Genomic DNA, 14,512 nt, shown 5'->3' with positions numbered 1-14,512 from the left:
TCAGGGAAAAGCTGCGAGGATGTGCTCTGCTGGGATGTGGCAGCTAAGAGGTTCTAGATGCCCACGCTGTTGCACTCAGCATTTGTAGGGGACACACATTCAGGAGGGACACTTGGCTGAGCTCCAAGCAATGGAGGGAATCACAGTTTGGTCCTGGAAATTATTAAAAATACCAAAGCCTTCATTCTGTTGTTGACTGCCTCATTTAAGACTTTTTTTTTTTTTTGCTCAAGACAATCTTCAAATTGGTCATTTCTAATTTGCATTTATCTCATTCTGCTTATTCATAAGCAGTCCCAAGACAGGTAAGTATCTGAACTAATTCCCTGGGGATCTCTTCCCTCAGAGCTCATTAGCAGAATGGAAACAGTACATTCTCCTGGTCCAAAAATAAGCATATTCCGAAATGCAAGAAAATTTATAATCTTCACTATTCATTGCTGAGAGCTGAGGAGGCTTCATGGAGCAAATTGACTCAGAGCCTGGTCCTGTTCCCTCTTTCACCTATGGGAACAAAAGCAAACCCTGTGGGAAATGTGCTCCCAGAGCAGCATGAGGAATCATCCAAAAGGAGATCAACAGCCTTTACTGTTTTCTTTTGCTTGTCTTTTCTTAAGGTGCATGGATTAATTCCTGTAATGCTGATGCTTCTGTAGCTCTCAAAGCTTTATTAGTGAAGTGAGAAAGATGGGAGTAAAAATAGTTTGTATTAAAGTGGTTGACTGGAACAAAGCTGCTCTTGGGCCTTGAATAGCAAGGGGAATTAAATGATTAAATAAAAAATCAAGCCATGCCATCTCTGCTGGTTTCTTGGTGTCAAGGGGATTTTTCTGGGCAAGGATCATTCATCCAAACCTTATTTACTTGTAACTCGTGTGATCTGAACCCGGAGTGAGAACTGGCTGCCATTGTGATCTGCCTGGCCTGTTACTCAGCAGCACAAAGAGAGTGAGTGACAAAACCTGTGGCAAATCCCATGGACAGGTCTGCTGACAGATGACTGACGTGTCTGCTGACAGGTAACTTGTTTTACACACTGCTGCAATGTGCTCCTCCACTATAAAGCTCAGCTGTAGACCTCCTCAGCTTTGCTTTCCAAATACAGGGGAAGAAAATACATTTTACCTGGCATGTTACTGCTGTCACTGCCCTCAAACAAGACAGAATTTGGTGAGTAGCCTCCATGCTGGTTGATCTTCAAGCTCTAGAGCTGTTACCTGTGCATTGTTCGCGCCTTGCAGTTTGCCTTACAAAACCTCACCCATCAAAACCCTACAGATGTTTCTGGCTGGCTCCATCAGGAGCAATGTCATGCTGCCCTGGTTTTATTCCTGTTTTTAGGGCTTTTTCTGTGCCAGAGTGGAAGATAAAGCTGTTGCCACTGCTAATACCACTGGTGGCATCAGGAAAGCAGAAGATTTGTTTCACAGTTGTGACACTAAAGGTCAACTGGAAGAGCTGGTCTCCTGCCTGCTCAGAAAGGCTGTGGGTTGTACATCTGTGTCCATATATGTTCTGACAGGTTCTGAGTGCTGCTTGGCTGGGGAGTTAGAAAATTCAGCAATACACGTCATTTGCTTACAGCAGCCAGTTTTCTTCACTTTAGCCATGGGTAAAAAATGATTCATGCAAGAGAGGCCACATGTTGAACAGATTGGTGTAAACCAATTATGCCACGTTCAAAGTCAGCTAAAACATTCTCACACAAAAAAGTCAACTTAAGCTACTATTTCCCACAATAATAATAATAAAAATAAGCTTAACAAACACTTACTCTGATTCTCAAAACTCATTTTCTATTATGTTTCCTTCTCCCAGCTTTGTTTGGCAGAGCACCAAGTAATGTATCAGCAGAAGTATGTGTGTCATACTCTGACAAAAGGAAAAAATGTGTATTTTTAGTTTTAAAGTGTTTATAATTTCAATAGGTGCAAAGCATACAGGACAAGGAAGGACAAAATAGCAGATGCAGAAATTTCAGCAGTGAATATGAAAGTATCAGCATGTGAGCTTCAGCCTAACAGGATGGGAATAAACATTTCCAAAGACCAACTTTAGTAACTGGAGCCTCCTGAGCTTGATATTTCTCCATCTGTGCTCTTAGCAGACCTCCCTCCCAAACTTTGGTTCAAACTACACCAGGATGAGGGGCATGGGACTGTGACAAAACCCCAGAACACGTTCACCCCCTGCCTGGACTGATGGCTTCCCATTGTCCCATCCCACTGAGTGCTGCTCCTCAGGGACACCAACTCCAGGGGTGCTCCTGGGGGCTCCTCCACCATCTCCACCTATCCCAGCACTCAGTTAAGGGCTGGCTGGTGTCTGGGGATGCAGCTTCCACGGAGGGTGCTTGTCCTGACAATGAATAAGGGAGCAGAACAGCTACAGGAAAAAAGAGAGGACAGTGGAGAGCAGGAAGGACGTGCAGCCAGAACAGCTGATAATGGAGCAAAAGCCACTCAGTGAAGGAAACTGCTGGAAATACAGAGCAGTAGTGACAGCAGGGCTGGGATTTATTGCTCTGGACAACACACAGAGAAGTATGGAGCAAAGGTGCAACCTGGGAAACAGGTTGAGAAGCAGAAGATGCAATGGATTGTCTGGACGTGTTGTTTCACCCCAGAACTGTTCATATGCCAGGAGGACAAGCAAATGGCTTGCCAGGACCACATCAGGTTGCTTGTCAGTGGCCTTGGGTCTCCCAGAAGGCCACCCCACACCTCTGCAGTGATGATGAAGGAGCATCAATCCACACAGAGCAAACAAATCAAGCACAGCAGCTGAGAAAGGGCTGCCACAGTGCTGAGTGGAGTACCCAGAAAGTCAGAGGTCTGAGCCTTGATCTCCTGCAGCAGTGGGTGTAGGTGAGCAGTGAGGATGGGGAAAGCCAGGGCACCAGGAATATTTCCCTGTCTGCTCTGGGGTGCCCTGACCCCCAGGGCAGCACTGACTCTGACCCTCATCCATGGAGAAAGTTTCCCAGACTTCAAGATAGAAGATAGACTGGAATCCACAAAAGTGTGAAATAGATTATAGAGAGCAGTGTAGGTGTATCACTTGGTGAGAAATTGAGGTTTTGGGATTTTTAGTATGCTGTGGATGGAAGGAAGATGGAGGGCACAGGGTGCTATCCTGGGTTTCTTCTTCATGCTTCCTCTTCCTTCTTCTCCATGGGTTTGGGTGGCAATTTTGTAATTGGGCAGAAAAGTCCCCATTGTGGGCTCTGTGGGATCAGTTATTGGGTTAAAAGAGAAAATAATCCAGGTGTCAGCTCTTAATTGGATAGCTTAATCTTAAAAGACCTTGTAACAAGAGATTGTTGGCCATTTTGTACCTTGCTGATGAAAAAGCTGCCAAACTCATGGCTGTGAGACTGATATTCTTACTGATAAGAAATAATAAACACTTGAGTCCAAACACAAATTACTGTCTCAAGTGCCTTCAATCCAGACCCAGAGAAACCAATGACTGGTACCCCACATGAGGACACAAGCTGGAAGTGTGAATTGCAGCCTCTGAGCTGCTGAATCCCTACAGAAGCCACACAGATGGGCACAGCCATGTCCTCTCTGCTTGGCACGGGGATGTGGCACTGCAGGAGCTCCCCAGCAGCAGAGGCAGAAACTGCTGGAAGCATCCACACCCATCCCAAACCGAGCCATGCTCAGTCCCCTCCCTGAATCCATCCAAACACACCGGAGGGAGGGTTTTGCTGCCTTTGCTGCCTGCCCAGTCTCGGGTTTTCTGTGCCTGAAATGGCTCCTGAGGTATTAAAGTCTCTTTTTTCCCAGTCCCACAATCGAGGAAGAAGTCAAGATTCCTCGTCTCTGGTTTTCAAGGTTGTTAATTTTCTCTTATCTATTCCATTCTTTCTCTGACCTGCTGAGGTCTGTCCAGCAGGTTGGTTTGTGGCACACTGACTGCCCTTGGGGTGGTGTTAGCTTTTTATACCTGTACTTTATTTACAATAATTTTCCAATACCCATCACCTCTGTTAGACAGTCTGTCTCTACCCTAAACCAATCCAGAAGTGTCACCATCACAGCAGAAGATGGAGGACAAGAACAAGATGAAGAAGGACAGGACACACCCAGATTCCTCCATCTTGCTTCTTGAACCGCCATTCTAAACCCCCAAAATTCTACTTTTTCACCCTGTGACAAATTCACTATCATTCTACTCAAACCCTTGTGGGTTGTAACTCCTCACACAAAGTTGGTAATTGTTTCCATGGGCTAAAATCAAAGGCACAGGTGTTTGTGACTCCGTGCCAAGGTCCCTGAGCCCCCTGCCAGGGTCTGGAGTCCTCCAGGGCAGCCAGAGCAATGTCCTGGGTTCTGACAGCCCGGTGCTGTGGCTGCCCTCTGCTATATTCCACTGCCCCTCTGCAGAGTGCTGGGTGCTTGTCCTCCAAAAGCATTGTCATTAAAAGGGGTGCAGGCAAAGGGGGAGCTGGTTTGCCTTTTTGCCACGTCTTCATAGCATGCAAACAGGGTGAAAGGATTTCTTTCCCCTTCCAGTACAGCCCCCCATCCTTCCAGACCAAAGGATTCCAGTGAAATATTTGCCTTCAGGAGAGAAGCTCATGAGCAATAACTTTCAGGGTCATTTACATTTACTGGAGCTAATAAATATGTAAATTGATTTTTAAATTGTGGACCTGGATCCCTTTAGAAAGGCAGACGCAGAGCCTGATTTGGATGGCTGCTAAGCCAGTGTAATTACACAATAATACTGTAATGATTCCTTCTTCTTTTCCCTTTTTCCTTCAGAATCCACGATATGGGGCTTGAACCTGGGTATGGACCTGAATTCTGTGGATCCTTCCTTCTTTCTTATACTTTAAACCTAGAGGAATTTGGAAACAAGAGCTGTCTGAACTGTGACATCCACATATGCTTTTTAGGGAAGAGAGCCAATACAGAGATGGAGACATTTTACCTGGTTTAAAATCTAAACTGTTGCTGAGAAAGTGTCCACCAGGAGTGGGGACACATAGCAGCAGAACAAGTCATGATATGGAAGATTCAGAATTAATTATGGGAGGATCTGGAGACACCCAACTCCCCTTCCTGAAAGCTGACAGCACATTGGAAGGTCAGTCCCTCTCTGGCCTGGGCCTCCTGACACTGATTTTTGGCTTCCATGGGGAATATCCTGCTTTAATGGTTTCCTGTGCCAATAATTTCTGACTGGCACTGTCTGTGTTACAGCGCTGAGAGCTATAGGTGAGCATCTCCCACCTGTCATTTACACCTGGGGCAAACTGAGGCTGGTGTGGTTCTGCTTTGCCTTCATCCCTGTGGGATTTCTTCCCCAGGTGCAAACAATAAAAACCAGAGGGTTTTGGAGCAGCAGCACCAGGGTTTCATAGGCAGCCTGCACACAAGCTCACACACATGTGGATATAGACAACTTGAAAGCAAACCCACACTTCATAGTTTCATTCTTAGCTGTAAACTCATTGTTTTTCCTCTCAGAAAAGTTCTCAGGAAACCTTTATGGAAAGCCTGACGTCTAATCCTGTGGCAGGTTGAACAATGGAGCTGCAGAAGCATCCCTTATTAATCTGTGACATTGTGGCAATGTCACCTGATGCTCTGCATTCCCTGTGCAACCATTTAGGACCTAACAGTAGCAAACATAAGGACCAGGAACTTCACAGGGTGTCCTAGGACCCATTTCCATACTTCCCAAAGGGGTGAATCGTCCTCCAGGGCACATCCCTAACTCAAGTTTGAAGGATGCTTAGAGCTCACACTGCTGTGGGCAGTGATGCCAAGCAGAGCCAGCCCTGGGCCATCAGCCACGGGCCCTGGGCCACCCCTCCTGTGCTGCAGGAGGGGAGCTGCTGGGGAGGTGTGTCAGCAGCACTGCCACTCCTTTTTCTCATCCCTCAGAAGGTAAATAAACTCAATCCCAAATCCACCCGTTGCTGTTTGCAAAGAGCAAATAATCCAGAGTGGGATCACAGCATCCTGAGGAGCCTGGGGAAGGAGAAGGGCCCAGCACAGCCTGCAGAGCAGGGCAGCTTCCAAGCCTGGCAGCAGCTGGTCTCTGCCTGAAAAAAGATGAAAAAGATGCCCTCTTTCTCTGAACAAGGGGTGGCTATGTCCTGGCTGCTTGCTCAAAGCCCTGCCAAACAGAAAATAGCTCTGTACAAGAGAGTGGGATGTGTTGGAAGTGAGCAGAGAGAAACTACACCTGGACTGGAATGGTGGTGAGGGAAAAGTTATTCCCAGTATGGCCACAGACTTTGCATCCACAGCTGAGCCACTCAGCTGATCAGGTGCAAGGATGGGGCTGGTGGAAATAAAAACGTGGCAAATACCTGTGCATTTCATATCAGTGGATTTTGTGGAATCACAGAACTCTCAGGGCTGGAACAGACCCTCAATATCATCGCATTCCAACCCCCTGCTACACTTCCCACTAGACACCAGGCTGCTCAAAGCCCTGTCCAGCCTGGAACATTTCTAGGGATGAGGCATTTTCACCTCCACAGTGAAAAATCTGCATTGCGCTGTCTTGGAACGCGCACGGAGGAGTGAACTTGCTGGAGGCTGGGGCAGAAACTGCACCGAGGAGATTGCAATCGCCCCCAAAGCAGCGGCATGTGCACCTCACAAGAAGAAATAAAAGCACATCATCTGAGTTTGCTCAGGTTTAGCGAAGGTCAGAGATTTTCGCACCTAGGTGAGCTGTCATCTGCCTCGGGGCAATTCTCTTTTCTCTCGCATCCTTTGCTGGAACAGCGGGAGAGCTTTACTGGCGTGAAAGACTAAACTGGCTTCGGGCTGTAAAGGACTTGAGTCACAAACCACTTCTCCCCCCTCCCCCCGAAACACACTTTCTTATTAATTCAGGGCCTTCCAAAACTGTCCTAATGTCTCCTCACCTGTTTGTGCTGAAAACCTGTGGAGGGCCGAGGCTTAAGCTATGGGAGGTGACAAAACATATGGGATTTGCTCGAAGCAAAGTAGTTCTAAACTGATGGGCTCAAAACTTCTCCTTTTAAAGACCGAGCTTCATTTCCAGGAACCTAAACCACATGAAGCAATTACCTAAGAACAAATGCATCAGTAAAACACAGCAGCAGCATGGAAGTAAAGATTAAAAAATAACCATTCTGTTAAAAAATGCAGCAATATCTGCACGAGTGGGCAGCCTCTAGGCTCAGGAATAAACTTGTGTCACCACAGCCCCCGTCAGTACAGTGACCAAGAGGGAGCTCCACATGTCCAGTACTCCAGATTTCTTAAAGGGATATTTAGAACCAAAAACTTTATCGCCGCTTTGGAACACTTGCTGCCTCTCTAAATATTTTCCTCTTTATTAAAACCTTAGTCCTTTCCTTTGTTTGGTTGTTTTTTGGGTTGGTTTTTTTTTTTTTGGTTGGGTTTTATTGTTTTGTTTTGTTGTGGTAGGTTGTTGGTTTTGTTTTTGTTTTTTGTTTTGTTTTGGTTTGGTTTTTTTTTTTGTAAGTTCTTTCATTTTTCATTTCTTAAACCTCCCATTCAAAAACTCTTTTTGGCTTTTAATGAAGGGAATTTTGTTTCCGCACCCAGCAAACTGTAAACCATGTCGCTTGGATACAGGAAAAAGCTGAAATTCCACAGATTTACATAGTCATACATTGTGTTGGGGGAAAAGTGTGCTGGGCGTTCTCTGGGTTTTGTATCTTGCATTAGCATTTGTAGGCATTTGAGAAAGGGAAAAATATAAAGAAAGGAGATATAAAGGGGAAAGAAAAAGAGGGAAAGAGAAAAAGAGAGAAGGAAAGAGATAGAGTGAGATAGAAAGAAAGAAAGAAAGAAAGAAAGAGAGAAAAAGAGAGAAAGAAAGAAAGAAAGAAAGAAAGAAAGAAAGAAAGAAAGAAAGAAAGAAAGAAAGAAAGAAAGAAAGAAAGAAAGAAAGAAAGAAAGAAAGAAAGAAAGAAAAAGAAAAGAAAAGAAAAGAAAGAAAAGAAAGAAAAGTTGCTGTGATGAACGTAAAATATGACCTTTTCTTTTTAAAAGTTTGTGTTGTCCCTCTTGTTTAGCACCAGTGCTGCTCACCCTTTCCCTTCAAGACGCTTCAGAGCTGTTAAGCATCTAGGGGTGATAATTTGACTTTCAGCTAAGCCGGAGGGCTGCAGCAGACAGCAGTAGGTGGTGATGTAATAGGTACCAACGCACATGGATATATAAATATCGTGGCTAGGGCTAAAGTGCTATGGCTGAGCAGCTATAGAAGAAGATCAGCACTTCAGACAAGACTCCTGGAGTTGAGATCAAGTTCAGAAGCTCTTGCTCCCGGGATTTCCTCTCCATGCAGCCAGCCCAAGGAAACCGCAGATCCTCAGGGGATTGAGCGCTAAGCTCCTTCCCTCCCTCCCTCCCTCCCTCTCCGCTTTGCTTTCTGGTCTTCTTTTTTTCCTCCTTTTTTAATTTTTTTTTTTTTCTGTTTGGCTTTTGGTCGGTTTTCTTTTTTTTTTCTTTTTTTTTTCTTTTTTCCTCCCCTTCTTTGACCTCAGCATAAAGTGGGAGCGTATTTTCGGAGCGAGCGGCGGCCGGCCCGTGGCTACCCGCCCCTAAGCCGGGATGCCTCTCCCCGCGGCGCTGCTCCCGGCGCTGCTCCTCGGGCTGCTGTGGCCAGGGGCGGTGCGTGGCCGCTCGCCCCCGGGTCGCCTCCCCGCCGGGCCCCGCCAGCGCCGCTGGGACGCGGCGCTTTTCGCCCGCTCCGTCGCTCGCCTCCCGGCCGAGCGCCGCGATGCCGCCCGCGACGGCGACTACCTGCTGGGCATCAAGCGGCTGCGGCGCCTCTACTGCAACGTGGGCATCGGCTTCCACATCCAGGTGCTGCCCGACGGCCGCATCGATGGCATTCACAGCGAGAATCGATACAGTAAGCCAGAGACAACCCCCGCGAGCGAGACTTTCGGGATCGCCGGAGGGCAGTTCTGCGGGAGGGGAGCGACTGAGCTGCCCCGGAGAGGGGCATGTCCCGAAAGGAGGGTGGGTGCATGGCAGACCTCGAGCTCCCCTCAAAAGTCCGGCCGCAGGCAGCACCGCGGGGCTGCGCCCCTCGGCTCCCCCGAGGGTGGCGGGAGCCCGGGGCAGCGCGGCGGCCACGGACCCCATCGGGAGCTCCGGACCCCATCGGGAGCTCCGGACGTCATTAGGAGCTCCGGACCCCATCGGGAGCTCCGGACCCCATCGGGAGCTCCGGGCCCTATCGGGAACTCCGGACGTCATTAGGAGCTCCGGACCCTATCGGGGCTCTGGACCTCATCGGGGGCTCCGGAACCCATCGGGGGCTCCGGACCTCATCGGGGGCTCCGGAACCCATCGGGGGCTCCGGAGCAGCTCGCTGGGAGTTCGGGAGGGGCTGGTCGGCGCTGCTCAGTGCCCCGTTGTCCCCTTGCCGCCGTCAGGCATCAGGTGTCGGGGTTGCCTCAGCATCTGGAGGATCCGCAGCGCCGTGGGCCGCCCACTCCGAGCAAGGGCTGGGGTGAGCCCAGCTCGCCCCCAAACTTGAAAAGCATCTGCTGGGGACTTAACCCCGTGGCCCCATGGCTCTGATATCCAACTGAAACAATAAGATCTGGGAGCGGGGATATAAGCTGCATGATGACAAATGTTTCATTTGCCCTAAGCACACTCTGGCTTATTTTAACCTTGCCTACACAAGAGGATGCCTGGGGGGCAAAATAAAAATAGATACTTAGCTAAAAGAAGAGAGGTCCCAGTATGGGGCATAGGACAGCACGTGGAGTATGAGGCGTGGGGTGTGGGGCTCTGTGGACACCCACAGCAGTACTGGGATGTGGGGATCCTGTGGGTGAACATGGCACTGTCACCACACAGTCCAGGGCACACCCTTTTGTCCCCCTGATTTCTGTGTCTCCTGCGCAGGTCTGCTGGAAATTTCTCCTGTGGAAAGAGGTGTGGTGAGCATATTTGGTGTCAAAAGCGGACTCTTCGTGGCCATGAACAGCAAAGGCAAACTCTATGGATCTGTAAGTAGACACCGAGTGTGTTCTTGGGGAGGGGATGGTGGTCAGCTGGGGTGAGATGTGTGCTAAAAGCTGCCCAAGCTCCATCCTTGCCCCTCCTGGGTCGGGCAGCACAGAGCAGCCCCTCCTGCCTTGCCAGCAGAAGGTGTGCTGCCCAGTTATGCTGCTCACTGAGCTTCGGGAGTGAAACCCCCTCTTCTGCATCACACTCCCTTGATTCTCACATAAAAACTGCAGTCACCCAACCATGGCTGCTCATCTTGCCTGCCTCACAGACCAATAGATCAGTCACCTGTGTGGCAAGAGCACAAGCCAGGCTTAGTCCATGTATTTGTTATATCTGAGTACAAACAGCCTTAGGCAGGCATGGCAACCACTCCATCTCTCAGAGGGCACTTGGACTTGTGATCAGCCAGGCCCCACGAGTGACCCTTTATGATGTGATCAATCAGTGACCTATTGATCACTCCTTGTTAATGCTCTTGAACAGACAGACACTTCCCGTGGCAGTTCAGCATCCTTGGGGTCTGAACTTCTGCTTGAGAGAAGGAAGATCCATCAGGGAGACAATACAGACCTTCTTTTAGGTGGGATCTTTGGAAAAGATAGAGACATTAGAGACATCCTGTACAATATGCTTGAGGTGAACAACATCAGAGTGTATCTCTGCTCGTGTTCAGCTGTCTTCCTACTTTTGAGTTCAGCCCTGTACAAGTGACTGTGATCAGCATAGTTTTAAAGTCATAGTTTTAAAGTCTCCTTTCTCATCCATGAATTTCCCATGTCATGCTCCCCAAGTGAAGAAACTTGGGCTGAGGAATAGTCAGCGTTAACTGGGGCATGTTCACATGAAGGCATGAAGCATCCAGAATTATTTTCTGTGCCATTGGTCCTGCTGTGGAGGATTGTGCCTTGTATTAGAGCCAGGCAGAATCAGTCCCCAAAATGCATCCTTTCTTAGGGATACTGCTGCCTTGGTGTCCTGGGTAAAATAATCCCTAGTGCAGTGTTCAGCTTGGCAGGCTGAGACCTCTCTCACAAGCCCTGAGGTTTTTGCACACCGATAAGAGATAAGTTCATTTGTCCCTTTCCAGATAAGACACTTGCAAGACCTGTCCCTCTTTTGTACATACTTGCAAATGAAACCACAGCCCTGAAAGGCTGCCTGCTGCCAGATCTGTTTTCCTGATCCATTGACCTAAGTTATCCAAACCCTACCTTTGATTTTAAATCTGAAGAAGTAAAAAATACTGTCCATGATGAGTGGCTTTAAAATGTCTCTTTCTCCTCAAGCAACATAGGAAAATGCCAGTGTTATGGATTTCCTGAAGCCTCTCAGGCAATTTATTGCTGGTGGGACAACCAGGAGCAATTCAATGAGCAGGACCATGGGACTGGGCTTGGTCCTTACCCACCTCAGCTCTGTTCAGGTGACCCTGTCCCTCCCATGGGTGTCCTTCCCACCTTTAGATCTATGTGCCTGGCCTAGGCACAGCATCCCTAATTGATCCTCTGGCTCCTGAGTCCTGTTTGAAGCTTCAGAGGCCACTTCAAAGATTACTAAGTGGAGGGGGCTCACCTGCACCTTTGCCCACAACACACCTTCTTACACCTGGCAGCAAGAATATTTCCACACCTGATGTTTAAAATTCCTTCCCTCTCATTCTTTCCTTTTCATTTCAGGCCCATTTCAATGATGAGTGCAAATTCAAAGAGATTCTCCTGCCAAACAACTACAATGCTTATGAATCCAGGATTTATCCCGGGATGTACATAGCCCTGAGCAAAAATGGAAGAACAAAGAAAGGCAATAAAGTATCTCCCACAATGACAGTGACACATTTTCTTCCTAGAATCTGAGACATCTCACTTCAGACCTACCTCAGCACAGGGGAAGACACAGAACAGAACATCTCTGGGGAAAAGAAACATGGTGCACTTTTACTGGAGAGTTTTATGCAAGAGTAGGTGTAAGATATTTAAGTTAATTATTTAAATCTGTATATATTGTCACAAAATTTATTTATAGTTACTTTTTTTTTTTTTCATTTTAATCTCTGAAAACAAAACAAACCTCCAACCCAAGGTCTTTCATTTCATGATGCAACAGTAGAAGTCTTCTGCTTGGTGGTTTATTTAATTCAGCTGAGTTATCCCAGGTGTGCTGCTACTCCATGTCCTAAGCCAGGTGACATCCAATTCCGCTCTCCCAACGTTTTGCACTGTTTGTTTGGTGTTTATTGCTGTACAGGTGTGAGTTTGTTTCTTTGTTTGTTTGGTTGAGTTTTATGATGACTTTGTCCTCCCCGGAGCGTTTCCCAAGCCGCCGGTGGCTCCCGGCTGGGAGCAGGAGGTGCCAGGGTGGGATGCCAGGGTGGGATGGATGCCAGGGTGGGATGCCAGGTGCCAGCATGGAGCCGCACACAATGCCTGATCCGCTGTGCTATTTGACTGCAGCAGGATCGCTTTACCCGGCACGGGAGCTGCAGAGCCACCCCGCAGAGCTGTTTTTAGATCCGCCAGCGCTGAACTCTGAACTGCCCTGCAGTCCATCCCCTCTGCTCCTCCGAGAGGCTGAAATGCCTCTGCCGGCTCAGCAGGGCTGGCTTGGGGTTTTCTCTGCAGATAAACTGTGGCCCTTAATGGCAGCTTTTATTTGGCACAATTGATTGTCATCAGGCTGAAATATAACGTCTGTCCCAGCCCCAGTAAACGCGCTGCGGAACACGCAACAGTGAACCAGCTCTGCTTCACTCAAACCAAATTCCCTTTCTTATTTGGACACTATATTCATTTTTCAAAGTGTGGGGAGCTCTGTAACACTCCTAAGTTTTCTACAAGGGAAAAGCATTTTGCTGGTTTGTAGCAAACACAAGCTCCACAGAAAGAATTTAGATTGATGATGAGGAATTGAGGTTGGTTTGTACTATTTATTATTTTTGCTGCAGTATTTGGAAGGAGAAATATGCTGCTTTCTTTTTTTTTTTTTTCTGTCTCATTCCCTGACAAAGTTGATTAATTTCTACCTCACTAACTCTCAAAGCCAGTCTTGTAAAACAATTCTGCATGGCAGGAAGGTGCCCACTTTCCTGCTTGGACTTAAAGTTCTGGAGGAGGGCCTGGGGGAACAATCATAGTCCCAAATCTCTCTTTTTTCCATATGTAGCCAAAAGTATTCAGGATAGAGTCGGTTGCATCCTATTTGAGCCTTGTCACGTTTGAGCTATCTTTACCCAGTGGTTTACTTTTAGTAAGGGTAATCATGGTGAAAATATTTGCAGGCAGCTGTCAGGCTGCAGTACTATATGGTGATGAAGTAATCCTATATTTTTCCTTATATATTTTGCAAGTGTAACTCATGTCTCTAACGTGATGAAGGAAAAGATAGATTTGATTATGGGGGAATCACTAAAAGGATTCATGTGTCTTTGTTCTTTCCTTCTTGGTTTTTTCCCCTTTTTTATTTTAATGATCATTCATCTTTGGGACATCAACACATTAAGTGGGAACCAGGACTAACCACAATGTTTGATGACTTAGAGGATGTTTACAGATCATCTTCCAATCTAAATTAATTATTTCTGACTCACACAAATCTTTGATTCAGCTTTTTTTTTTCTTTTCCTCTTTACATTCCTACACAAAAGCCTTGGTTCCTTTGTAATGGTATAGACCTGCCTGCATCCTCTGCTTACACATGACCTTGAAGAGAAACTCTATTCACCAAAGTTCAGTAAGATCAGAGCAGACCAGGACCAGACCTTAAGGCAGCTGCCCTTGTAGCAAAAATAACTAAGGAAAAGGAAATGTCATGCCTAAGGATTTTAATTTTTTTAATGTAAAACTGGGAATTTTCTGTACTTTCTGTGTTTTCTATATGTGAGTAATCATTGTGTATTTATCACCACTACCTCTGACAACTGATGATTTTGTTCCAGATTTCAGATAGCAAAATCAGACCACAAAGGTTCTCTCTGGGAATGGTTCTTCTTTGCCACTTTTCACTTCATTAAATCCACAACCAACCGCCTCACATGAGATATGTTCAGAGGTAGTTGTTGTAACTTTTAAATATTGTGATGCAACCTTGATAACAATGTTACATGGTATGAGCTTTCACCATTTACCAGAATCTGTCTGTAGTTTTATACAGGTGCTGTTCAAGACTGTGGTGTATGTGCTGTGCACACTTAAATGCATAATAAATGATGAACGTTTACAATGCATGACACCCTGATATTGATTTTTAACTCTTTATAATGGAATGCATCCAGCAAGGAAAGGAAGAAAAAAATGCTATTTCACTTTCCCAAAGCCTGGGGAGCCTTTGCACCTCTGCCAGCTACTCCAGGACTGACAGCCTGGATTTCTTACTCAGCTAAAGTTCCCCCTGCCAAAGCTGGAAGCTGTCCAGGAAAGCCCAGCTCCAAGCTCAGTAACAGATATGCACTCTTGCATCTGCCACATGCTGCTGCTCTCACTGGTGTCATTTCCCTGGTTATTAACAATGGC

At 47.0% G+C, this 14,512-nt stretch overlaps 1 protein-coding gene across 1 annotated transcript; it reads left to right on the top strand.

Moving 5' to 3' along the window:
- Positions 1-8,585: 8,585 nt before the first annotated feature.
- Positions 8,586-12,950, top strand: FGF4 (fibroblast growth factor 4). The gene is made up of 3 exons (XM_054635743.2): positions 8,586-8,889; positions 9,900-10,003; positions 11,684-12,950. Exons 1-3 carry the CDS (start codon positions 8,586-8,588, stop codon positions 11,858-11,860), a joined length of 585 nt encoding a protein of 194 aa, XP_054491718.1. The 3' UTR covers positions 11,861-12,950.
- The last annotated feature ends 1,562 nt before the right edge of the window (positions 12,951-14,512 follow it).

The sequence above is a fragment of the Agelaius phoeniceus genome, chromosome 6, assembly GCF_051311805.1.
Source record: "Agelaius phoeniceus isolate bAgePho1 chromosome 6, bAgePho1.hap1, whole genome shotgun sequence".
NCBI classification, from domain to species: domain Eukaryota; kingdom Metazoa; phylum Chordata; class Aves; order Passeriformes; family Icteridae; genus Agelaius; species Agelaius phoeniceus.
This window is presented reverse-complemented; position numbering and strand designations above follow the sequence as displayed.